Source organism: Corvus hawaiiensis, chromosome 2 (assembly GCF_020740725.1).
Source record: "Corvus hawaiiensis isolate bCorHaw1 chromosome 2, bCorHaw1.pri.cur, whole genome shotgun sequence".
NCBI classification, from domain to species: Eukaryota; Metazoa; Chordata; class Aves; order Passeriformes; family Corvidae; genus Corvus; species Corvus hawaiiensis.
This window is the reverse complement of record NC_063214.1, coordinates 21,579,089-21,604,866: the sequence shown is the minus strand read 5'-3', so window position 1 is coordinate 21,604,866 and position 25,778 is coordinate 21,579,089. Positions and strand designations below refer to the sequence as shown.

Here is a 25,778-nt window from a genome sequence, read left to right as displayed (position 1 = left end):
ATCTCCAACAGATGCTTTTTTTCAACTAAGTTTTATTTCACTATAACTGTCTTTAAACCTGCCTGAAGTGATAATTGTGGGTTCTGCCCTTTGACACAAAATATGAACTTGCAAACAGGAAATAAAGGGAAGTGTTCAACAGGAACTCCACTGGAGGTACTACTGGTCAACTGAAAAACCACTAAAACAGCTTTAGTATTCTTTGAAATTTCCCTATTACTTGTGAAAATTATACCAAACAGGCAACATTAAATAGTTAAATCCTGTTATCTACCAATTAGCAGCAGTTAAATGTAGCTCATCTCCAAAGAGAAAGAAAAACAAAGCAAGAGGGGAAAACAGCGCCCTGGAAGAGGTTACTTTAAGAAATTTTCCCCTTTCTCCTCAAGGCTGTAGCCAAACAAGGCTTGTAACTGTTACAAGTAGGGCCTTGCTTGTACAACTGCAAGAGTTTACACTGCGCTTAACTGTTTCATGGTGGCTGCAGCAAATAATGCACTATCTCCCTGCAGAACAGTGGGAACTGCTCCAGCTATTCAGAGACCAGAACTGGAAGAGCTGCTAACAAAGGAGGTTTATGTGGAAACCAGCACTATTCCTGCATACTCAGCTCACTGGTCTCTGCCTTCCTACTCCTCCCCCCTTCCTCTTCTTCCGTTTAGAATTTCCTTTGCTTGTGTATCTGTTTCTGAAGTGGCTTAGACTCTTGTCCTCACCTAACCTTTTAACTCCCCCCCGTTTTTTCTCCTCTCTTTATTTCGTTTCTTCTTACGGCTTTTGGACACCCAAGGTAGCTGTGGTAAACAGGTTTGTTTGCTTGGGGTGTTTGTTCATGTACACAGGCTGGTGGGAATGTCCTGTGACTTGTGTTAGTTTATGTTAAGGCTGTAGAGAACTTCAATATCTTACCAGTCTGTCCTCCCCACCCTCAATACCTCTTTTTAACCTCTTTCTTTCAATGAGCTGCACCTTTTTCCTATTGTGTGCTTTTCTCTCACTTTTCACTCATAGCAAATATGCTTATTCCAGTGCTTTTTTGCTTCCTTGCTGGCTTTCTCTGCAAATGCAGAAATCCCTTCTGCCCCTCTGCATCACAGAAACATGCTCCTCCACCTACTGATGACTTTTCCCATGTTGCAGCCTTACTATTTCTTTTCTGGAATTGTCTCTCTGCATGTGCATGTCCAACTGTTTGTGTTCACCAGCTTTTGTCTTCCAGGAGAATGATCACAACTACTATGTCCTTAACCTTGCTTATCTTCCCTCTGCACACTGGTACTGTTGCAGATACTCATAGGGTCTCAGTTCCATTTTCAGCTCCCTCCAAGGCAGAGAGTGTATGGTCTGCAAGTCAGGCTGGCCACTGAAGGCAATGCCATTCTTTGCTTGAAATAACTTTTTGTAGAAACCCAAAGTCACTCCCTCCTGATAGGGTGACATGTATGCCTGGGAATATGATTTCTGGGTAAGAGCAAGGTGTGGCTCAGTGATATAAATGCCCTGGCTGGTCACGTGCTAGGAACCACAAGCAGCAGGAAAGCTTAAACACTGCTGTTTCCTGCATGTCCTGCTAAGTGTAATGCAAAACAGTTACTCAAAATAGCAATTGTCACTTAAAAATATGACTCGTTTTGACACTCTTGGATGTTTTAACTGTATAAACCATTTGTAGGGCTCTAATGACTCAGTGTGAAGATTTGTCTGAACAGCTTGTGAAAGGCAGGTCAGTGCTAGAATTAGCCTGAGTCCACCACAGCTATTCTAGGGAGGTGGTCCTCAGTGCAAGGGGCCCCTGAGTGCTGGCAGCTGTATTCCAACATAGGGTGAAAAGCACCAAGAAGAGACTTCCAGTACTAACCTGACCAGCCACTGAAAACAGATGCCTTTTTGTCTGGCTTTTGTTTTGAAATGGCCAATAAGAACAGATCAGCACTGGCACCATTGTCTGTAATAAATGTGTCTTCACGTAGTGGAAGACTGTGGTGTGCTGTAAACAATCATGGCACTGAGTAAAGCATAATTGATCACACAAGTGCCACAAAGGATACATTTGCCAAAGCATGGTTTAAAGATTGGGATCTGTATAATGGAGCTGGCACACTTAAGACACAGTGAAAAGGAGCTATCAGCATTTTTTAGGATGAAATACAGGATGGATTGTCATAAAAAGACTTCATAACCCTTTATCGTTACTGCATTTTCTGCATCACAGTGAAGCTTTATCTGCTGGTTATCAGAAGGTCCCTCACACTGATAAACTGGTATTTTGTATTCCAAGTCACTAAAAAATAAATGGCGTGTTTCATCTCAAATGCAGGCTTAGTTACTGTTGGGCACTGAAAGACCTTTCTGTATGCTATGGGTCTTGCTCATTGCTATATTCCTGATGCTTTATGTTGGGGTCACTCTGCTAAAATCAGGAATGGCGAATTCAGGTGTTCAGGGACACCCCATAATATGTACGCACAGGATAAAAATCTGGGCTCCCCAGGGAATATTACAGCTTTCTAGAAGATACATTGCCTGGCCATGTCTTCTTCCATTTCTTCTTTTCTTCCACCACTGGAGAGAACAACTTTTTTTCACAAATGAAAGGTTCCTTCCTTCTAGCCAAACCTTATACTGGTAAAGGTCAAGTTAAACTGCTTTGAAACTCTGGGTATCAACACAACTCTTCGTGGTGCACATAAAAAGGAAGTTTTTTCCAGAAGCAGGTGGTTTTGAAAGGTGCAATATAAAAATGTCTGTCCTCCAGGCAGAGATAAGGGATCCATCCAAAATTCTGAGCCTTCATGCATAAAGGTTATTGCATATAGAGAAATCTGAAAAAACACAGGTGAGGTAGGAAAGCCAATCCTTACTCAGAATGTTTAGCCCGACCCCAAAAACTAGTCAAGAGATCAATTCGAGAAGAATACTTGAATTTGTGAGCAGGTTCTGTGTTTTATATTCTGCTGTTTGTTGGATTCACTCTAGGCAAAGAAGTTACCACCTGGCTTCTTCACCACTTTCTCTTCCCCCTGATTAGAGCAATCAGTGGGATGCTGAGTTTTGATTAGCTGCTTTTAGCAGAAGGATGACAAGCATGATGGTGATCACCTTCCCTCTGTATGTAGCTGTACTAGTAAATTCAGTCTGCTCAGCCTTCTACAATCTCCGACAAGGTTTTCTTAAGCACTGTAGAAGCTGAGGTTTCTCTGACAGGAAGTGGGACCAGCTTCCTGCTTCTCATCTCCTAACACTCACAGTGGATCAGTGTCAGCAGTGCCTGCTCACAGGTGGCACTCTACAGATGTCAGTTCCACTCAGCTTAGCATATGCTCAGATAGACTGACCACATCCGTTACGTTCAGGTCATGTTGTCAAACTTCCAATTATTTGGAGGGAAACATCGTCACAGAGGAGTACACTGTGCACTTCAGAGGGATGAAGATCAACTAGAAGCAACAAATGGAATATAACTAAGTGAAGGCATGTTTTTTACATATAAGGGAAGATGGTACAGAAGAGCTTTTTAAAGGAAGCTCTTTCATTCCATCCATACGAATTTGTTACCTGTGTGTCAATCCTGTTCGCAACTGAGAGAAAACTGAGCTTCCAGTGGTTTATCTTCTCTAGCACAGTTACCTGCAATTCCTTTTTTTGATAAGCGTTCTCACAAACCTGAACATACTAACAGGTATGTTCTTATTCAAACAGAAAAGTCAGTATACTGGACTACTTACAGGAAAAAACCTCCAAACCTGCCGCACCTTGCCACACCAAGAGTATACACTTCTGTCCCAGGAAAAGTCTTCTCAGAACAGTACTTTTTATTCTTCATTGTCAATATTATATAGCTGAACATGATGAACATCTTCAAGAACGTTGTACTTGAGTTTACAGGCACTCTACAGAAGTCTGTAATGAGATGGCTGCTAGACAAATTAGTACAAAATTAATGAGTGACACTTTTAAGATCACAGAATTTTCATTGTTTTTACTGTCGTTAGACAGCGTTTGATAAACTTGGCAGAAATCCTTCCTGCCATCATACCAGGAACTTGTAACAAAGGAAACAATGTTCAACAGATGCTGTCAAACCTTTTGAAACCTTCTGCACCATTTTTTTGGCACTAGTTTTCAAGAAAATTTCACAAACAGTCTGTCCCCTTTGATCTGACTCCTGGCATGTATTCTTTGCCAAATGGATTCTTTGAAAGGAGGTAAAATGCTTATGGACAAGCCATGCTGAAGAAGGATATGGAGAACTCTCAAAAACCTTACAAGAGCCCCCCTACCAAGACACAATGAGAAACTTCTGCCCCAAAACTAGAGGAGGGACGGGAAACTTTCTGTACAGGAGATGCCTACACTTCACAGTTTAGGTCTTTGTGTTACTATAAAATAACACTAAGGTGTTGTTTGAAGTATTGTCATCCTTTGAAAACCACAGAAACAGGAAAATATTTTTGAACTAACAATTGCAATTAGTGCATTATCAAGAGGAATATTATTAGAAATAATTATTCTGTCCTCCTGACCTTAAAATATTCACCTTTGTTGATTTTTACAACAGGTAGTTAGGGCATGTGAGCATCTCAGCTACTTCTGGGATGGAATACTGAGATAGAGCCTCTCCTAAGACCAGGGGTGATAAAGAACATAGTAAAACTAGGCAGTAAGTGAAAGACTAGCATTATTCAAATCGTTACTTACTCTCAATTAAAAGCTCTCAACCCTGCTCGTTCCGTGTTGCGTGGGAATAATTGCAAAATGGTAGGGCTGTTACTAGGAGGCTGAAAGACAGACATTTCCAGCAACACCAAGCCCTGGAGCAATAGCTAAGTATTAGCTAATACATGAGAAAGCCCTGGTAATTGCATTTGCTGAATGAAAAAATACACTGAAAGGAGGAAATGGCAGATGAAAATAACCTTTGCTACCTCAAGCCTTCCATGGAAAGTCCCTATCTATGAGTAGTATTCATGCAGAAAAGCCAGTGCTCATATCCTCTGTTTACTTTGACGTCACCAGTACTGATTAACTTTTCCTGAGCGCTGTTTCATGCTTTTGCCAGGTATCACCCAACCATTCCCTAAAACAGGAATCCACCCCCAAGCCCACGGCAAGCAGCGAGGCCGCAGGAAGCAGGCCAGGGCTTTCCCAGGCACCTCATTCCGCCGCTGGCGGCCGCCCCGGGAGGGGCTGTGCGCATGCGCGTGCAGCTGCCCCGCGGGCACACTGCAGCATTGACCGCGCCGCATCACCCGACTCCTTCTTTCTTTAATTAACATTTGTCAAACTTGGAGAGGAGCCCAGGCTGCAAAATTTGGATGCAAAATTCAAAGAGCACAGAAGCTGGAAATGTTCACACACAGGCTCTTCGTTTATGCCTAGTTTTTTTATAGGTCATGCACAGATGACTTAATTGCTCTTACTGTAACTTACAATTAGCAACACAGTAATTTTTTTGTATGTCGTAGTGCACAGTAGAGCTGTACTTCCAAAAAAAGTGGCAAAGTTTAATAGTAGGTGGACATTTGTTTTCGCTTTCAAGAAAAAATTTCCCCTGAAGTTCGTCTCTTTTGGGTGGGTGAAGAGGGCAAGGCCTTTAACGCCACCAGCAGACAGGAGTGAGAATATTTTGACCAGATCTGGGAGTTGTTTGTAACAGTGGTTTCTCAAACTCACGTGAACTCATTCAGCTTCCTGCACAGCATTCAGCAATGCAAGTTCAAATTATTAACTTCTCGGCATATGATAACTCTTGCAATTTCAGTGTTAGTCACCAACTCTATAGAAGGTTATATGTGAGAGAAATTGATTAAAAGGTAAGAAACCGAGCCCTTTGCACTTTTTATCAGCACAGCAATTCATGTTATCTGATGACATTAGAAGAGAATGGGGATAGGGTATGATATCTATTAATGTAAGAAGGTAATGCATGTAATCACTCTTGGATATCCTAAATAGCCTGTAAACAGCACCTCTAATAGAGTACCTAAGCACTGAGGCTATTTCCAGTTCCCAGCAGGGCACTTACATCCTAGCCTAGACATAAGACAGGGAAATAAGACATTGGGTCATGTTATGAGGTTCAGAGGTATTTCAGACCTCAAGAAACCCTAAGAAGTAATATGCTGCAAGTGGTCCTTTCCTGGAACTTTGAGTACATGCAAGAGAGCGAGCTGGCTACTGATGAGCCTTCCTCAACAACGTATTTCCAAGAGCCAAGTGTCAGCTCTTCCCGGGGCCACATACAAGACTGAACTATTGTAGTCCTCACAGCAAGGACAAGACCATGGCTTCTCTAACCAAAGTGAGCAAATGAATCTCCTTCCTTCTCTCTCTGCCTGATTTCTTGGTCTGTTTACAGCCAGCTTCTACTTGGCTTCTAGGTGACATGTGACAGTGACACCTTGCCTCCATGCTGATGTTCCAGAGAACTGAAGAAGTCAAGAGACCTTGGAAGAGGACAGCCATATACAAAAGTTAACTCTTGTGAATAATCCTTCTTTCCTAAATCCTCTCCAGAAGAAAAGAGACCCTTTTACCAAGCAGCTTTATGTGCATCCTGAGGGACATCTTTATTTTGTTGGTCTTCCGTTCTGACGCTGCATTATGAGCAGCGCAGGAAGTTATGTGAACCAAGTGATTTAATTTTAATGTGGCTTCTGCTTCCTGCACTGATTCAGCAGTGGAATAATTACACAGATCTTTGCTTTTCCAGAAGGGCCTTTCAGGCTGCTTGTGACAGGCCTCACTGCTCTCCTCTGCTTTTAAGGAAGGTGCTGTGGCCACTTGCCAGATCAGTAGGGCTGCTTTCAAAGCAGGGTCAAGTGCTTTTACTGTCTCAAGGAGCAAATGCCACTCTTTGCCAGATGACAAAGGCCATGTATCACTCCTGAGATAACAACAGAAGTGTTCTACTTAAATGAAGGCAGTTTCAGACAGTCCCGTTAAAAATAATGTAGATCAATTCCAGATACTTAGCACGCTATTTTAGAATTACTTTGGCACAAAGGAGGCTTTTCTTCCGGAGAGTCTTGTCACATTAGAGGGTTTTTGGCCATGCTTGTCTTAACAGATTCACTTCTAATAGAATAAGAGGCTCAGTTCATAAGGAAAGGTTTTTGATTAATCATGTTTGTTATATTAGCATGAAGGAGGAGTTTCTGAGGAAAGCATTTACATAAATAGCATTTACACAACGCAACATTGCAATCCAAAAGCGTCAGTGAGCTGCTTTGCAGGCAATGCAAAAGGGAGTTGCTTTATCTTAAGCTGAAGTAAAGCCACTGTTAAAGTAAATATGCAGTAGCAACAGCACCTAACAAAGGGAACATGAATAATAACTTTTCTAATTTCAGCTGAATGTGGGAGGATATAGGTAGGCAGCAAAAGGAGTTGGAAACCGATTTCCAGCATGATTCATAGAGATTTTCAGCAGTTGCTTGCACAGGTAAATTGTAATAGTTGACATTTACAGATAGCTTTTCACTTATTAAAATCCAGTGGGTTTAGGGCTTTTTCTTTTTGGCAAATGAAATACTGAAGCACAACAAACTTACACTGGCTCATAGTACTGACTGTGTCAAGTATCTTGACTTTCAGACACAGAACTGATCCACTGATTCTGCAAAATACTGCTCACCTTTAAGTGAGAGAAGTTAATTGTCAGATGAATGGAATAGCCTACAGAGGGTTAGGTGAGGATTTTAATGCCACTGGGATTGTACCAATATTGTTCATGGCTCATGAACAACCAGAACCAAAAGGATATACTAGTACTCTAATAAGGTTATTTCTTTGCTCCATACTTCATTACCACTAACATCTAGAATCCCTCCCTACCTACACATTTACTAAGACAAAGCAAGCTCCCCTGTTGCCATTACATTCCCAACCCCTTCCTCCTACATTTTTCTTCTCATTCTGTATTACTCAACTAGATTTGGCAACGTATTTCCCTCACAGAAATCAAAAGTGGGTGTTCTGACACAAGAACAGAAAATCAGAATAATCCAAATTATGTCCACAGAGCTCTACTAAATACTATATATGAAAGCAGTATTTGACCCAATGCTAATATAAAGTGACTCTGAAACAGTGATGGCACATGGAAAAAAATTAGAAAGCCAAGAGTAATTTCCAAACAATACTTTTCACCTTCTTTGGTCTTATACAGATTTTGATACTGTTGCTGCTGTTAGAGGAGTCTTGAAGCCGGTATCAGTTTTGACCCAGCCTGTTAGAAAGGGTAATGCTGTATTATTTCAATATCATCAATTAAATAATTTATACTAAATGTATGTAAGTGGCGATAACAGACATTTTACCTTCCTTTCAAGTCTTTTGCAAGCAATTTCCTTTCAGCACTGCTAAGTATCAAGATTACAGGCTGTCAGCATCATTCTATAGACCTTCACACTACATTACATTCTCCAAAGAAATAGAGACATCTTCAGTAACAAGAATTTATTAGTATATTTGGAAGAGATATGCAGTAAATTTTTACAGCACAAAACTAAACATGGCTCCCTCTTAAGTCTAAAGTGTGCACATTACTTCTTAAAAACATGCATCTTTTAACAAGCATCTTCTTAAAAAGGAAAAGGAAAAATAACATCCTCCTCCCCCAATAACAAAAAAAAAACCTCTGAACTCACAAAAAAGCAAATGGTAGAAAACTGCATTTTGGGCAAACCAAGTCAGGTCCAACCGATTTTAATAGGCACCTGCTGTGGCTTCTGGAATCACTGTTGCGTGCATATCTCTAGTCATATTGGATTTCTCTTTCAGCTTTGACTGGAGCAATGTGTGTTCCATCACACCAATCTGTATGTCCATCTGAATGGTTTCTTGCCTCAATTTTGTTAAGGCCTGTTTAATCTTCACTAGAGGAGCTGTCCAAAAAAGCATAAACAGTACAACTCTGTCAGCCACCTAACACAAAAGCATTGTTTGCTGTAATTCACTCCTTAAAATTGAAGAGTTGAATGAACAAAAGAGTGTTCTACTCTAAAGACGTGATTGTACTGATACATCATTTTTAATATGCAAAACACTTTAAAGACAGAAATAGGCAATGACAATTTTGCTGTCTTCTTGACATCTAACAGCTTCATAAAAATGTGCATCAACATTAAGACAGGTTTTTCAATGATGTGTTTTGCTCAGCTGAAAGCCTTATCCCCATACCTGGCTTGAGGTTTGGTAGAGAACTGAAGACGCCTTGAGCAGGGGATCATCCTACCTGTGAAAAGCTATTAAAATGTTTTGTGCCCTACACTTTGTTTCTACTCCCTCCCTTCCCACTAATATGATGCTGCTGCATTGTTTTGCTTCTTGTAATTGCTCTTATTCTTACTTTAATGAAGCACATATTATGAAACTGTCACCAAGAAAAAGGGTGTGTTGTCTGAAACAAAAACATACTTACCACCATCAGTCATACTGCTTCCTTTCTCTTCTGTTTCCTGCTTTACTTTCTCTAATGCTTCTGTAATCTTAAAATAGATATTTTTTTCTTAATGAAACCAGATGAATATCAAGTTAGAAAAAAGCCTCTGCTGAATAACTGCTTTAGTTAAAAAAAATTAACTAATCCACCTTACTTGTTTATATAAAGAGAAACAATTTTTCAAACATTCAGAAAATTATAATTTAACAAAATTAATGTCATAAAAAATTACAGAAAAAGAGTAACAATTTGACCAAACACCATGCTGTTACTGCAAATCTGTGCATCCCCAATAAAAACAACAACGCAAGTATTTCAGTGTGATGCTGGATGAAAGAACATAGGAACCAATGTCCCTGAAGATCGAGATTCACCAAATAACCATGCCCACCTGCCCCTCTGGAAGCATCAGGACTTCAGCATGTTGCACTGGAAACCTGAGAAACAGCACTGTAGCAAAAGAAGGTGCAGCAGTCCAGCCTGCTGCCACTGGCACAGGTATGTAAAATGCATGTATGAAGAACAAAAGTGCATTTCAGCACTGTCTAGCAACCAGTCTGCTGTGGTAGACAATGAAAAAAAGCAAATACATGATTCTAAAGTACAGCTGAGGTAATATGCCAGTATTCTTGTCTATAGTATGAAAACAGCCCTTCATTAAGGCTTCAATGAGCCTTTTCAGTAACAAAAAGGAACCATTGCTGAATTGTTACTGCATACCTGCAGTGATAATGGTATTGCCAAGTGGGCTGAGGTCTGACTGCACAACTGAAAACAGATCAGTACTGACATCCAATGTGTCTGGTTTATCTCAGACATGCACCACTGCATCTACATAGTTTGAAGGATGCTAGCTAGTAACATATTCACCATTACTAACCAGTCCATCAGCTTCCAATGCACACTCTGTAAATCTGAAGTCATCACAAAATACTTTTTCAAACTTACTTCCTTGAGAGTGAAATAGAAAGAAGCTCTGATTCTGCAGAATTCATGCACTCAGAAATCTTTGCTAGAAAACTCCCATTAAACCGCTGTATTACCTACTGTACCTAGCTGTACTGGGTGATCACCGTAGGTCCTTTCCAACTCAACTATTCTATTCTGGTCTAAAACATCTCAAATTTGTTCTGTAATTTCCAACACATTCTTATTGTGTGATCTATTTTATGCAATTATTCCAGAGACTTTTTTGCCTAATAAATAAAGTTGGTTTCTAAAACCCAAAAAGAGACATTTTAAAAAAAATTATGTGAACAAAGCATTGAAGTATTTGGAAATCAGGCCTTAATTCTATATGAAATGCCATGAAATACTCAACATGTGGAGGCAGTTAGGAGACAGGAGATGTTTATTTAAATTTGTCAGAGCACTGATATAAAGGAAAAAGAAAACCCATCACAGAAAACCAGATTTAGGTAATAAGATAATTTGATGTATGGAAAAAAATTACTATTTAGTCAAATATTGCTTTTAAGTGCCTGGAAGATAAAAATTTCAAATTGTTAATTTCAACTAAAAATAAGAGTTAAGTTTTTCTTCTTCCAAAGAATTTATGGGCATGATTTATTAATCCTCCATAATTCTAGGACACAGATAGCAAAATAAAGAACATTTACCTTCATTTACAAACTGAGCTCACATTTCATGAGTTAAAAATCAATGGCAGCCCTTAAAATTTAGGGACTGGACCGGATCATCTCCCCCAAACAAAGATTAAACTTTAACATGAGAACAAATCAGAAAGAACTGGGTTCATTAAACTGCAACCACTAAATGCCAACTCTCCGAAGACTGTTTTAAAATGTGTTTTACCTCAGAAAGCACTCTAACCCTTTCAGTTACTCCTCCACTTCCCTCCTGGTACTTCTCTTTAGCCTGGAAAGAAACATGTCTTTGCTGTAATGACAGAGTTGAAGAGATGTATGCAGATAGCTCAGAGAAAACTTCAAGACTTGTTCTCAGATGTTCCAATTCCAGAAACTCTTCTGCAAAGCCCCAGTGAGGTTTACAAATGAGGACAGGCTTGAAACATCAGCCTCTGTAATGACTATCATTCAAAAATGTAAAGCAGTTTTCAAAATTTTAATAGACCAAATACACACTTGATAAGAATTATGCATTCTAATCAGTTACATAAGGAAATAAACATGAAGAAAATCTGCCATAATGCTGAAAGGATTGAATACTGAAATCCAGAATAATACTTCATCAACAGTAAATTACTGTCTTGAAGATACTTTAACAACAACGCAAACAGAAGGTGCAGAGGTCAAATTCTGTTAGTCTTATTGTCAGCATGGCCACAACCAGGAGGGCTTACCAAAAGGCAGACTAAAATGCCTCCTAAACAGGGGATCAAAAAGCTTCTCAGCACTCTATTGGCATAAAAAGTAAATGAAGCAAAGAAGTAATCAGAGTGCTTTGTGCACGTTAGCACCAGTACTCAATCTAAGGGATAAATGTTGGACCGAAACTGTAGTTTTTCCACTCCTGACAAATGTGAACTTCTGGGAAAGCAGAACTAGCAATTTACTAGCTGCTCAAGACTGGCAACAGCTATACATAATACTCAGGCAAAAACCATCTATTTTCCCCTGTAGAACAGTTGAAAAAAAAATTGCTAGTTTAGCTTAGGAAGAATATAATTTGACAGCCAATCAACATTTCCTCTGCTTTATATCCAACAGCAGAATTCATAGATAACTCACTCCATGTTGTCTTTGTGTCTACCCTCATTTAACAGCAAGCTAATACTGGGGAAGGCAACAACAAAAGATCAGCAATACCTCACTCAGCAAGGCTTGTGCTGAACGGTATTCTTGAACCAAGTGCTCCAACTGATTGTTGATGTACTTTTCCCTGCTATTGATTTTTTCCAGTGTTCTGCTGATTTCATTATGGAGTTTGTCAAGGTAACCCTAGAAAATCACATTCTGTGGGCTGACAGTATACAGACAGTATGCAAAGAGTATCAAAATGGTGTTGTAGTTAAGAAAGGCTATGGAAGTCTACAGCAAGAGAGAAGAATAGAATGGAAATGCTGTGTTTAGCCAACAAAAAATTATTCCCAATGTGTTCTGGTTTGCCCACCTCCAAAACATGTATTTCAGTCTTTACTGCTTCATTGCTCTCCCCTCCTCAATTAATTACAAATGTCAATGTCAGTAAGTTACTCTAGCAACAGTATTTGAGAGTATTTTGGGGTTTTTAACAGCACTTTCAGATGGTATTATTCTATTTTGTCCTCTGTAGTCAGGATGTACTTATGGTAACGCATTCATTACTGGAGCCTGACAGCCCTGTTAATCCTCACACATACAGTGCTTTCCCACAAAGTATTTTGCCACTAGCATTGTCCCTAATGATCATTATCATATCTTTGCTTTTTAATTTTACAGCAATAGCACAAATAAAATGAAGAAAAAAAAGACCAGTTTAGTTCTTAACACATATGAAATAAAAAATAAAAATTCTGACAGATTAGTAAACTATTCTGTACATACAAGACATACCCTAGTTTCTTTCAAAGAAGAATCAATTCCATCCTTGTGCTGATGCATTTGATCTACGTGAATCCTCCAATCCTAAAAAAGACATCACAAATTAAAACATAGGTAAGTGCAACTTTTATCTTTTTGAGGTTACTCAACAACGGTGGGTATGCAAAGCAGGGTCAGATCTCTTATACTACTGCCATGTATCATCTTGCCACTGCCATGTTCATAGCCAGGGGCACTGGCTCAATGTGACACAATTTCTAAATCTCGTAAATGTCACATGTGACACTCGGATCCATAAACGAACACTGACATCCTCACTGATACCGTATCATCTATGCTTTTTAGAGTCTGATCTTCATGGAACTATTTCTGCTAGAAACCACTCTGTGCACAAATACTAAAAATATTGATTGTAGCTGCACTAGCTCAGCTTATTCTTAGACAAAATGAGTGCTTTGGATGCTGAACACCTACCAGTTCTGGACTATCCATTCTTTCCTTTCCATTTTAGTCCTCACTGTTACCAGAAGAATGGAAAGAAATGAAAGAGGCAGAAATACCAAAACTTGGTTTTGATAATGGGATTCAATTAGAAGGGGGAAAAATTATTTCCAACTTCTAGATCATAGGGAACCTACATGGACTCAGGGATAGGGGCTAAGGAAAGGTGCTGTGAATTGGCACTGCACGCCAGGTAATGAGCCAGTAGAGAAAATGTGCTTCGGCGGTGTTTCAGGTTTGCAGGAGACTTGTGGTCTGGTGACAATTGTTCACAATTTGCCAAACTTCAGAGTTTTAATAAAAACAACACACAACCCACCCCCATCTGTGTCCAGGACTTTACAATAAGTTGTAATTTCTAATGCCATTGATTAAATCATTAACACTCTCCTGGTAATATGCTTACATGCACAGCTTAGGAAAGAGTATGATGTTTTCTGGTAGAATGGAAAAAGGTCAAACACTTCTCTCCAATTATTTCTGAAAGCACAGAAGCTAGAAAAAGAATAATCCTCTTTTCATGTTCATTTTGACATATTCCTTAAGGCCAAGAGATGGTGCATTAAGCTGGAAGCTAGTAAACCTCAGATCCTACAGTGGCTTTAATTTTTCATGTATGTCTTTATTAAGTTTTAATTTGTCCCTGTGAGACTCAAGCATCATGTTCTGTGCAACAGATGGGCTTGCTGAGGATCACAGCAGAGTGGGTCGAACCAGGCAATTCTTCACACAGTAGAATGCAATATGGTGTAAGACAGGCAAGCAGACAGTTGAGGGTTTCCCCTATTTTTGGCAAGATAATTACCTTTCATTGTATTCATGTGTATGTATTGTACTGATGTATCAGTGCTGCAGATTGCTCCAACCCCCCCAACCAGCTGGGTCACTGCAAATGAACAATTTCAATACTGCACTGATCTGTATGTGCTACACAAGCTCCTATAAAGAATGCTTATGGCAATGCCAGGAGCAGCTCCTAGGTTTGGACTTGCCAAAGACAGATGCCTACTTCTAAGCTGCTCATTCTAGACTCCTTGAAATAGACTGTGGAGAGAAATACACAGATCTAAGACATGATGAATTTCATCCTGAGACAGTTTTCTGGATATGGTGAACAAAATCAGTTGAAAAAGTGCTCACTTCTTTTCACTAAACATAAGGAGAGTTCAGGATGACTAGATCAGGGTACAGACCTACTTGATTGTCATGTAAAGTTCAGCAAGAGGAATTCCATACAATCAGCCTTTCATGTGGTTTAAAAATGGAACAGTTGAAAGGTAAGATCATCAGCTCTCCTCCAGCAAGATGTTTTAATAGTTAAACTCAGTTAAACTGAGGGTATAATTTTTTAGAAGTGTGAATACACTGGAAATGTCAGAGGATTGAAAACAATCTCCACTGAATAAATATACAGAAATAAGGTGCCTTGTAAGCAGCAGGAAAAAAAAAATACTGAAAAAACACCTTACTGAAAATTATTGCTTCTAGGGTCAAAGTAAGTGACAAAGGTTCAGACAAGATAGCACTGGAGAGCCTATTACTCACAAGTCTTGGCATGACAAAAAACAAAAACAGCAAACAGAAAGTAAACAGCATTGACTGAAATCACATTTTAATCACCATGTGCACACAGGCAAATCCATTCTTCCATACCTTATTGTCAGTCCTGACTGTGACTTTCAGCTGTGGAAGCACACGTTCCACTTCCAGATTCCACTCTGCTGCATCTGTTGTGGACTGTAAAATCTCTTCTTGCTTTGCAGTGTCATTCATGTTCTGTGTAAAAATCCCAAAGTTTATCCACAAAATATCATTGTTATGCACAGTGAGAACTGTTAGAAATCACTATAACGGCTTACACTGTTAATATTAGAAAAATATTTATATCCAGAATGATACAGATGTAACAGATTTCTTTAATAGCTTTCTTTGAATTCATAAAGATTTGGAATTAAATTAAATATATCTTCTCATCATACTTAAAACTGAAGAGAATTGAATGTATATGATAAGAAATTATAATACATTTCAGAAATGGTGTATGTATGTGGGATTAAAACATATTCATGACACTAATACCATGTTTCTCTAGAAGTCTCTACAAAATATTTCTTGCAAATGTTCCCAGTAGCCCTTCAGTGATATCAGTTTAGAAACTGGCTGCATGTTGTTCTTTCAAAATAAACTGATTCATTTCAGATGGGGTGTTTTTTCAAGTGAAGACTATACAAGGATTTTTAGACTTAAATCCAACAGACACAAATTACTGCTACAGATGTAAAAATCTCGCAAGAGAGGACTGATGGGTAACAACTTACTGATCTGTACGTTTGCGCCTTTAAAACATTCAGGTCAATATAATTTTCTTCATTGTCTGACTCTTCTTCCTTAAGAGAAGTTGCAAAGTAAGATTGTGCAATACTTACTGAAGTATTTCTCCATAATTTTATTTTGCAGGAGCACAAACCAAGGAGTATTAAGTTCCATACTTCTGAACAAAACAAGACATGGAGAATTCATGATATGGAGCTTATGAAGAGACATAATACCTGGGACAAGCTGAAAGATCAAAGCTATTCCCACATTTCCTTCAGACAGCCACAGTATTTCAAAAATCTACCGACCAACCAAACCCAAACTCTAAGCCTAAGGCCTCTGACATCAAATGGCCCATTATCAGTAGTTGTATGGTAACTGATTTTTTGTGTTTCTTAAAGCTTTACTTTAAAAATAAAACCACATCAAAACAAAAACCAAACCAAAACCAGACCTCAACACAGCTTTCAAGATGTTGTTTGCACTGAAGATTTGGGAGTTGCAGAATGATGCCACATCTTAAGTGCAGAATAACACAACTGAAATTGAGGCAATTGATTTTTTTCTTGCCTATGAGACCACACACTCTGCTCACATATTTATAGAGTTCTCTGTTACAGTCTCAAAATTCCCTTCTTCTGTGACTACGATCAGCTGAGAGCCCATCACCCATAAGTAAAGATGCTTTCTCCGTGCATTAGTCTTCATTCTGTATTTCATCTGCCATTTCATCACCCATACACTTCACCCTTATTACACCTTGTCCCCCTCTTGACTATCTTTTCCACCAAAGTGAAATTTCATTATCCACCTCCTTTCTACACAAATCACAAAAGCTGCAATAACACAGGTCTTAGGGAAGACTGCTTCAAGACTCAGTGAAAATCTTGGAGTTTATTTCTCTTTCCTCTACTTTACCCAGTTTTTAACTAACAGGGACCACTATTTTCTTCTGGCATGTTTGACCTCAAGTTCCCTGAATACTTGCAAGAAATTAGGACTAGATTGAGACTATCTTTTGCTAAATGGACAATACATATTTATGCAGCACTTAAAAGAACATACCACCAGAACAAGAAGACTGGTTATCAGAACTGAGAAACCAAACTGTGCAGATTCCCTTGCACACCCAGCCTCACTGCCTACTGCTGGCCACCTAGTACAGGCTACCTGATTCCCCAAGATTTACAGGACAAGGCTTGTCTCTGTCAGCCTCATTATTTTTATTCAGAAGAATCAAAATCAAAGAACATCATTATTAACATTTAACTGCTGGAAATACTGCTAAATTCAATTATATATACAGCTAATATCAATATACTGGCAGCAACAATGGACTGGGCAAAAAAAATTACATTGGCATGTAATTAATCCCTGTAGAACCACTAGGGGCTCTAAAAAGCGAGTATCCTTTTGGTATAAACTGCCTGATAATGAAATACCTAGTAAGAGAATAACACCTCAGTGGTTTTATTAACACACATACATTCCAAAGAGCTAATAGAACACATTAGTTGTGAAAATCATGGCCTAGGACAATACCTGAGAGCAAACCCAGAGGTTCTTTGAAGGATTTCAACTGTGCTTTAGTTAACTGTTTCATCCCCCACTTCCCAATTTAAGCAGCTTAGACCTTAACAGGATACAGAAAAGAAGAGACAGCTGACTGTTTTCCTTTTTTGAACCTTTAGTTTAACAACAAGAGCTTGTATCAATAGAAAAGAAACAATTTTGAATCCCTGTGTTTTAAATGCATGGTTAGATTCCACTGTACCTAAGAACACATGCTCTATCTTGAAGAGTTAATCTTATCTGAAAAGCAACAAAAAACTCTACAGAGAATCTGACAATGCAGAAATGGAGTCCCAGGAAAAAACTTGAACAGCTAATAGAAAAGACTTCTTAAACAAAGCCAAAAAAAATGAACAGTGAATAAAAATTTCCTCATAATTGACCAATACTAATATAATCAAAACCAATCAAATAAACCTACTGCAACATCCTCTTCCAGTTTATTAAGTGTCAATTCTGCATCATCTTCTGTTATTTCTTCTTCTTCTGGCTCTTCTGTTGGATATGCTGGCCTGAAATTTAATTCAAAGAACAGCAGAACTTTTAAATACAATAAATTGTAAATACCTCTGCAAACAAAACATTCAATGAGAAGAATGGATGATGTGGAATATACCTAGTCAGCAATTAGTGTTTCACAACTTAAGTACACACAGCCTTTAAAGTCTCGTTCATCTTGGACAGTCTTAAAAGTAAAGGCTATTTACTATGCCAAGCAGTACAGTACAATCACACTACAAAGACACTAGGAAGTAAATTTTGGGTTTTTTCTCTCTTGGTCTAAGCTCTTAAAATTCAAGTGCAAGTCACCGCAGGCTTATTTTCAATTTACAGTGGAATTTGTGTACTAGACAGAAGTAACAGTAAAATATTTCCAAGGTAGAAATTACTTTGCTATATCCGTTTCAAAACCCATCAGAGGGAAAGAATGAAATAAAGAACATTTTCAAAGACATCTTCATATACTTGAGATTATCTGTCATCTAATTTGTCCTAAAATTTCCTTCAGATTAAATAAAATTCCTGTAGTCTCCTTGTAACATGATCATACCATGCGTAACTCCAGGAATTTATTACTGATTGACCGAACCTAAAAGGACATTAAACGCTTCAACTCAAATGTCAGATTAACAAGGAGCTATGCGTAGGGAAATAACGAAAAAAAGGTCATCAATTAAACCTTAATTAGCCAAGTCTATAATGGTCCAAACTCAGCCTTGCTGGTAATGGGCCAGTTGTGTGAAATTGCATTAGGAATTAATTGGTCTCCATGCTTCAAGCCTAGCTGAATTTTCCATCTCATGAAACGTCAAGTAAAACATTTTTAGTCATTCCTATGTTTTGTTTTACCGTTACAACTTACATCTGTTTGCAGGAAAACAATGCATAAGGGAGGATGCTTAGAAGTGTACCGTACCTTTTCCAGCTAAACCCAGTGTGTTTCAAGGCTTCTTCAGCTAAACAATCAAGAACATAGCACACTTGTTCTCCACAACCTGTCTTTAATTTTGAGGGAGGAAAATCCACAGGCCTTCCCTAAAATAAAGAGATAGGCTGTTTACTAATGGCCTAACAACCCAAATTTCCTCATGGAAGCTAAGTCTTTGTACAGTAAAACCAAAGTGTCCCTTGTGTATGAAGACTTTATTAATGCCAATTCACATTTTCTCCTATGCAGTTCCAGTCAGGCAACAGAAGGAAAACCAGATGAAGCCAAGGAACAGATGCAGCATAGAAATTTTAAGCACGTGGTAAGAGAATACTCCCAGGGAGCAGAAGAGTCAGAAGCCACAAGGGAGCTGGATGGTCAAGCACACGAGTGACAAAGCTGGCAAGGTAAGAACAGCTATAGAGAAACTCAAGCATTGAGACTTAACTACCAACTTTTCAACAGTGCCCTGTTTGCTCCAGAGTTTATAAAATATTTTAATTTATTGCTGTCATGCAGAATAAACAGAGTAGTTTGTTACAGTTTAACTCCTTTAGAGAACAGTGTTCCTAACATCATTCACAGCTGCACCACAGTATAATCTTCCATAAGATCATACATCTTGTCAGTTGATATAGTCTCCTGACCTTTGGGGGTTTGGTTTTTTCTTGTTTTTTTTTTTAATTAAAAAAAAAAAAAATTCCAATAGTTCCTGGCAGTTTATACAACCTTTAACTCCTTAACAACAAAAAACAACCACCCCCCCAAAAAAAAGAGAGAGAGGAAAAAAGAAAAAAATAGAAAAAAAGAAGACAACATGAACACTATTCTAAACCACTTCCTACACTATGAATTACATCATTGACTTTGGAAGGAGCAGGATCACAAACACTGTGTAAACTTTCCAGGTAAAATCTCTGTAAATTATGCTAGTATAAATGAACAGTGTATGTGCCACTACAAAAGGTAAGCCTCATTTAATCCATTTTACAGCCTGTAGAACAAAACTAACTGGGATAATTTATAAGACCATTTTTGTAGTGCTAAAAAAATTAGCAAGTAAGTGCAGCCTATGTAGACTTCCAACTAAGTAACATAGCACAAACTTCTAGCTAGGAAAAGTCTGTCCAGTCCTTGGGGCCATACCCAACAGGAGAGCAGCATGTGATTGCTGTTATTTCTGGAGGGAATGCAGGTGTTTGCGATAGGCTTGGGAAAAGAGCCCGTGTGACACTCACAAAGGATCGAAGTTCTGAGAGCACGTTTGAAATCACTGCATTGGGGTCATCGTACTCCTGTGGCTGCTCGAAGGGACGTCCTGCTTTGGTGATCAGCCACGCAGAGAGCGTGCAGAACATGAAGAACTGCTCACCAGGGTTGGTGGGCAGGGCAAAGTAGTGCCTGTTTAAAAAGGGGACAAATGGTACATATATTGAGCTTCTGGAGCTCTTACAACATTATAGGTAAGCACGGGCTACAGAGCACTTTCTTTACCCGATTTTCTCAGTGAGCAACCCACCTGAACTAAATTCAGGATGTCTAGTTTCATACAAAACCACAGCAGACCAAGTTTTGACACCCAGTTCACAGCTTTGAGTAAGTTATTAGTCAACATGAGACTTGGCTGCCAAGTTCCCCAAACTACCTCTCCTTCACACTTTCCTCAAGGAAGACAAGAAGACGGTGTTCATACGTCTGCAAATTCAGCTCAGATCAGGAGCATGTTTTGAAGTGATCCTTCCAACTGTCCTTACCTACTGTGCCTTGGGTTGCTTTGGAGAGCAACTAATACAATCCAGATCTGCTCTGGATCATACCAAATTCAAATATGTGGTCCTAACAAGAATTCAGTCCATAAAACCAGACCACAGTCAGTTATTCCCCCCAAAGTATAAATTACATGCACACTGGATACTGGGAACCAAATGCTTTCCTTCACAGACACAGCTACTCGCTAAGGTACACAAAGGCTTGCCGCCCTGCTTCAAACATTCCAATGGTTCAACAGCAAGCTAGAGCCAACTTACAGCCACTGTGCTCATCCTCGAGCCTTCTTCCCAAAAAGGGAATAACTTGGACTCCCTTACCAAACTGTTGCTTATAAGAAGCTTAATTCTGTGACACTCTACTGTGGAGCCTGGCTGAAAGTGACAGATGGATTTAAAAGTTATTTGGGCAGGTGGATTTTGGGAGCACATTGGTCCTGTTTCCCAGGCTTCCTGTCTCCCATTATAATTTAAAAAAAAGATATAAAAGACATTACATATGAAACAAATATGTACTGGATATGAAACCGCAGGCTTAACAGCAGGTCCAACACCCTTTTTGTAAAGGGTCAAAGGGTTACAAAAAATACATACTCCCCAAACAGCTATTCTCAATTCAAGAAACTTAAGAGTTATTTAGAATAACTAAGAAATTAGGCAGAACTATTTTCTGCAGAATAGGTAGAATTGTTTTTTGCACAGGTACCCTGGCATGCAGATATCCAGTACCTGCCGGGGGCAGGGAAGGTCAAGGGACTATTTACTTATCACATCTCGGCCTTTCGCGGGGCCTCGCGTTTTCAAAGCTTTCAGATCACACGCTTTGCAGCTGGCCGGTTTTCCCTTGAGCCAGGCATCCTGCCATGCGGGCCCTGCCTTCCCTCGCTAGGCTCTGGCGGCCCGCAGGGACTCCTTCCCGCCGCCCCCGCCCGCGGCCACGCCACCGCCCTCCGGGCGAGGAGGAGGCGCGGGCCAGGAGCACCTGGAGAGAGGCCGCATGTTGTGGCGCCGCAGCGCCTCCTCCTCGTAGCTCAGCAGCTTCAGCTTGTCCAGCAGGTCTTCCATGAGCACGAACATGTGAAAAGCCGCGCCGGGGCCGCGCTCCGCCGGCCCCTCCTCGCTGCGCTCCCCGCGCCGGCCCGGAGCGCCCTCTTCCGCCATCTTTGCTGGTAGCTACGCAAACAGAGGCGGGCCCGGGGCGGTGCCGGAGTGGCCCCACAGCCAATGCGCGGACAAAGTTTGATGTGCCCACTGATGTGGGGCTTTACGTGAGCTCTTCGTTCAAACTTTGTCCCGTTCTTCTCCCCGTTCCCCAAGACAAACTTCGGAAAGCCTGGCTCCCTGCAGGTCCGGAGTGGGCAGCGGCTGTAGCTCACGGGCTGAGGCGCGGTGCTGTGCAGCTGCATGTGCGGAAAAGTAAGTGTCGGCAGCCGAGGAGCTGTAGCATCGGCCGCGGGTGCTGGCTGGGCGGGCCGTGGGGCAGGGTGGGGAAGCTCCGGCTCCCGGGAATGTGCTCGGTACTGGTGAGGCACCTCGAGTGCTGTGTCCAACGAGACAGATACTGAGGTGCTGGAGGGCGTCCAGAGAAGGGCAGCGGAGCTGGTGAAGGGTCTGAAGTGCAGTTCCCATGAGGAGCCGCTCAGGAAAGACCTTACCACTTTACATCTCCCTGAAAGGAAGTTGTAGCCAGGTGGGAATTGGTCTGTTCTCCCAGTTCATTAGTAACGGGACAAGAGGACATAGCCTCAAGCTGCGCCAGGGGACGTTTAGACTGGATATTGGAGGAATTTCCTCACTGAAAGGGTTGTCCAGCATTGCAATGAGCTGTCCAGGGACCTCACCATCCCTGGAAGTGGTCAAGAAACGACTGGATATGTCACTTAATGCCATAGTCTAGTTGAGAAGCTCATCAGTCAGAGGCTGGACTTGATGATCTCAGGCAATGATTCTTTCTGTGAATGCAAGACACACCTCGCCTGTGTACTGCTGTCACCAGCTAGTCTTTGAGGGGAGGCACCCCTTCTTGCCACTTCTTCCTGCACTCTGGGGTTTTTTGTAAGCCCTCTTCCCGAAAACACTTGAGTCGTTCTGTTCTTCTGGAAACCAGACGGCACACACAAGTCTGGAATTGTCCAGAGAAAGTGAGTCACTGTTAAAACATTGTTAGAAAATAATTACCTAACCCTGCAGGCAGCCCTAGGCACCTACTTCTTGTTTCAGGTTACCAGCTTTTTGAGAAGAGTGTCATGATTACTTTTACCTTACGTTCTCGTTCTCCTGTGCCCGCAGAGATGTGACCTCGCTCTACCCCGTAAGAGAATTTTGGCCGTCGCTGCGGCGCCCGAGCGCATTTCCGAGGGGCAACGTGGGTGCTCTAAGCATCGCATTTGTCACGGGAACTCATTTCCTATTACCGCTTGCCGGATCTTTGGGTTTGGTCAACAAAGCCAGGCAAAAGAAGTGGTTAAGGGAAGAAGTTTTTTTAAGCCCGAAGAAGGGAACGCAACAGGTGTGAAAGCTTCGTGTGTGTTGAATCGCAGTCTTAGTGTAGAAACAGCTGCGCTTCCCTGCTCATGCCTGACTGGCATTAACTTTGTTAGTTACTTGAGCTCTGTGCCGTGCGGGTGGGGCGCTGAGAGTGCAGCTGGAGTGAGGCAAAGTTCAACAGGGAGAGATGTTCAGATTGTGGAAACTTTCTTCCCTTAGGAGTATTTCCTCAGCAACTGAAGTTAGCATTTAAGTTGTAAGGGTTTCAGTGTGGGGAGGCAGAGAATTACTTCTCTTTTTTTACTGCAGGAAATCCTCTGAAGGTTTGGTGAAGAAATTCTGGAAAGCTGGTATCATTGTGGTAGGTAAGAGATTTTAGTAGTATGTGATTAACACGTGTTTTTCAGACTTTTACATGTTGGTTTTTCTTGTTTGCTTGTTGCTAAAAATGGAAATCCTCTGATATTTCCCAATCCTCTTAAGTGTGTGTATGCTTGAAATGTGTTGTCGCTAAGTTACATTGAAAAGGAATTAATCAGAATCCTTTGTACTAATAAATAAATAAATTTGGTTTGAAAAGAGGATATTTCAATATGCATGTCTGCTCTCGAAGAGGTCACAGAGGAAAGTACACTGAGCAGCCACCAATCCCAATGGCTGTTTGCTGCAGGAGTGCTCTGATTGGGTTTCAACTTGAATGCAGAGCTCATTTTAGTATTTTATTAATACTAAAAGGTCTGGCTAGCAAGTCTGGCTAAACCCATGTCCTGTGTCAGTTAAAAATGGTACCTGTATCTGCCTTTTGGGGAGGCAAAAAGTACTAGGAAAATTCTTTAAAGTCTTTACAAGTTCTTTGATTCATGAGATAATTTTTCCACTGGGGTATGCTGTATTTTAGGATAGTAAGGCTGCATTCTTCCTTCACTCAGGTAATAGTTACAATAAGGTTATTCTTTTTCTGTTATGCATGAGAGGTTCCAGTTCATCGCTATCTGACAAAACAGAAGACATGATGAGAGAGCCTCCTCCTCCTTTGCATTCCTACCCTAGATTTCCATGCACGCATTTCTGAAAGGGTAAAAAGTGTAAAAAGTTCTCTATATCTGCAATATTTACAAATGCAGTCAAATTTCCCACCCCAGAAAGTCAAATATTGCAGTAATCAGAAATATATTTTAAGAAGTAAAGAAAATCAGGTTTGACAAGGAACATCTTAGATCGTTTTGCAAATTTTACTTGACCAGTTTTCCTTCGTGTCCTGTTCAGGAATGATGAAGCCTAATATTCCTTAGGCCTGCAACAACACTGAGAGTAAACATTTTCTATATATTAAAAATAAAGTATCAATCTGCAAGGGGCTACAAGGTAATGAGAGGGCCTCAACCATTATGTAATGCATAGGATCATATAATGAATGACCTTAAGGTCAAAAATCTGGACCAAGTCTGTTGCAAACAAAAAAATTGATACAAGGGCCTATAGTCCTTAGTAAACTGTAGAAAGGAAATTTTATGACATGGGCATGTCTTTTACCTGCTTTTAAGCATGTTTTCTCCCCTGCTTTTATTTTGCCAGTGTGATGTGAGTCTGTGAACCAACGAAGACATGAAAGGACAGAACATACCACCTCTTATCATCTATTTATTTCACATCAGCACTATACTTTGGGGTATGTCTTAGCTTTACTAATAATGGTCTTCTTTATTATTTTTATTTTTAAGGAGAATTAGTGAATTCAAACATGGTGTATTAATGGTAAAGATTGGATTTTGGGTAATGTAAAACACTTCTGAAGCAAAAGACTGTAAGGTGGCTGCATGGATGGCTGTGGCCATTGGGCACATTGAGCCCCCAGACTGTTACCTGCCAATGTTCCTGCCCCATGGCTCAGCAGGCAGTGCTTTTCAGTTCAGACTGAAAATCGTTTGCAGCAAATTGGCTGACTTTGCATTGAGAAGCCTAAGGAAAAGTCATTTGGATTGTCCTGCCAGATGAGCTGGAGAGGGCATCAGAGTTTCTGAGAAGGCAGCTGCCCCTGGGCACTCACTACCAGCCTAACAGGTTGTCTGACCTTGGCCAAGAAGGTCCACGTGACAATGCTAAGCCAATGCAGTCAGTTTTTTAAAAGATGAATTTTAAATTGCTCTTTTATGCTAGCAAGGCCTAATTAAATGTTGACAGAAATGAGATGCTACCAGTTCTGTGAATTTGTGGAATGCACGCCTTAATTATCTCAAGTGGCTGGGACAGAACTTCCTGGCGCTGTCTGTGTTGGCAAAGCTGTTTCAAGAAGTTCTGTCCTTTCTGTCAGTTGCAGCACCATGTCGTTTTTCCCTGTTATGGTACAACTGCTTGGCACTATGTGAGGGTGGCTGGTAACATGGGGCATTGCAGCACAGCACTGTGAAGGTTTGAACATGTAGGAAGCTGCAGTTCAAAAGGTTTTTAAAGTCCAAGGATGAAAAGATGTGGTTCAGGATGTGGAAACACGTTTGAAGCTCATGTGGTAAGGTGGTGGTGTGCTGATTTGAATATGTAGGTGCTTACTTGGGATTTCTACTTAAACTGGTTAGAAGTTCAAAGAGCAGAGCTCTGTGTTATCATCCTGATTAAACTGAATGGAGACCTTTGCTGTCCCAAGAGAGTCATGTAACAGAAAAGCCATGAAAGTGATGGTGGCACACCTGATAGGGATGTGCTGCTTGCAAGAGCATTTTTTTGTCAGGGATAAAGAAGGGCAGAAATATACTTGTAGATTG

At 40.4% G+C, this 25,778-nt stretch overlaps 2 protein-coding genes across 10 annotated transcripts in view; one reads left to right on the top strand and one right to left on the bottom strand.

The window, feature by feature from the left end:
- Positions 1-8,445: 8,445 nt before the first annotated feature.
- IFT57 (intraflagellar transport 57) lies at positions 8,446-21,719 on the bottom strand. The gene is made up of 11 exons (XM_048293745.1): positions 21,515-21,719; positions 20,005-20,167; positions 18,755-18,873; positions 17,759-17,849; positions 15,768-15,836; positions 15,103-15,225; positions 12,961-13,032; positions 12,235-12,366; positions 11,261-11,323; positions 9,425-9,491; positions 8,446-8,888 (listed from the first exon to the last, which is right to left on the bottom strand). Exons 1-11 carry the CDS (start codon positions 21,691-21,693, stop codon positions 8,710-8,712), a joined length of 1,257 nt encoding a protein of 418 aa, XP_048149702.1. The 5' UTR covers positions 21,694-21,719; the 3' UTR covers positions 8,446-8,709.
- Positions 21,720-21,785: 66 nt separating this feature from the next.
- The window catches only part of HHLA2 (HERV-H LTR-associating 2), a 41,670-nt gene continuing 37,677 nt past the window's right edge, over positions 21,786-25,778 (top strand). For 5 of the 9 annotated variants that reach the window (XR_007201496.1, XR_007201494.1, XR_007201495.1 and 2 more), the window contains exons 1-4: positions 21,786-21,948; positions 22,822-23,041; positions 23,329-23,384; positions 24,595-24,688. Coding sequence is in view for 5 of the 9 variants with exons in the window: in XM_048293746.1 (XP_048149703.1) it covers positions 24,625-24,688 (64 nt within the window). In the remaining 4 variants the exon portion in view is untranslated. Of the gene's footprint in view, positions 21,949-22,821; positions 23,042-23,328; positions 23,385-23,993; positions 24,096-24,594; positions 24,689-25,778 lie in introns of all 9 variants that reach the window. The other 4 variants (XM_048293748.1, XM_048293747.1, XM_048293750.1 and 1 more) reach the window with 4 other exon arrangements.

Coding starts and splice junctions, on each gene's coding strand:
- IFT57 (XM_048293745.1), bottom strand. CDS start 21,693: ATGGCGGAAGAGGGCGCTCCGGGCCGGCGCGGGGAGCGCAGCGAGGAG. Junction 17,850..18,754: donor ACTGGGTTTAGCTGGAAAAG/GTACGGTACACT, acceptor ATTAAATTTCAG/GCCAGCATATCCAACAGAAG. Junction 11,324..12,234: donor CACAAGCCTTGCTGAGTGAG/GTATTGCTGATC, acceptor GTTTCTTTCCAG/GCTAAAGAGAAGTACCAGGA.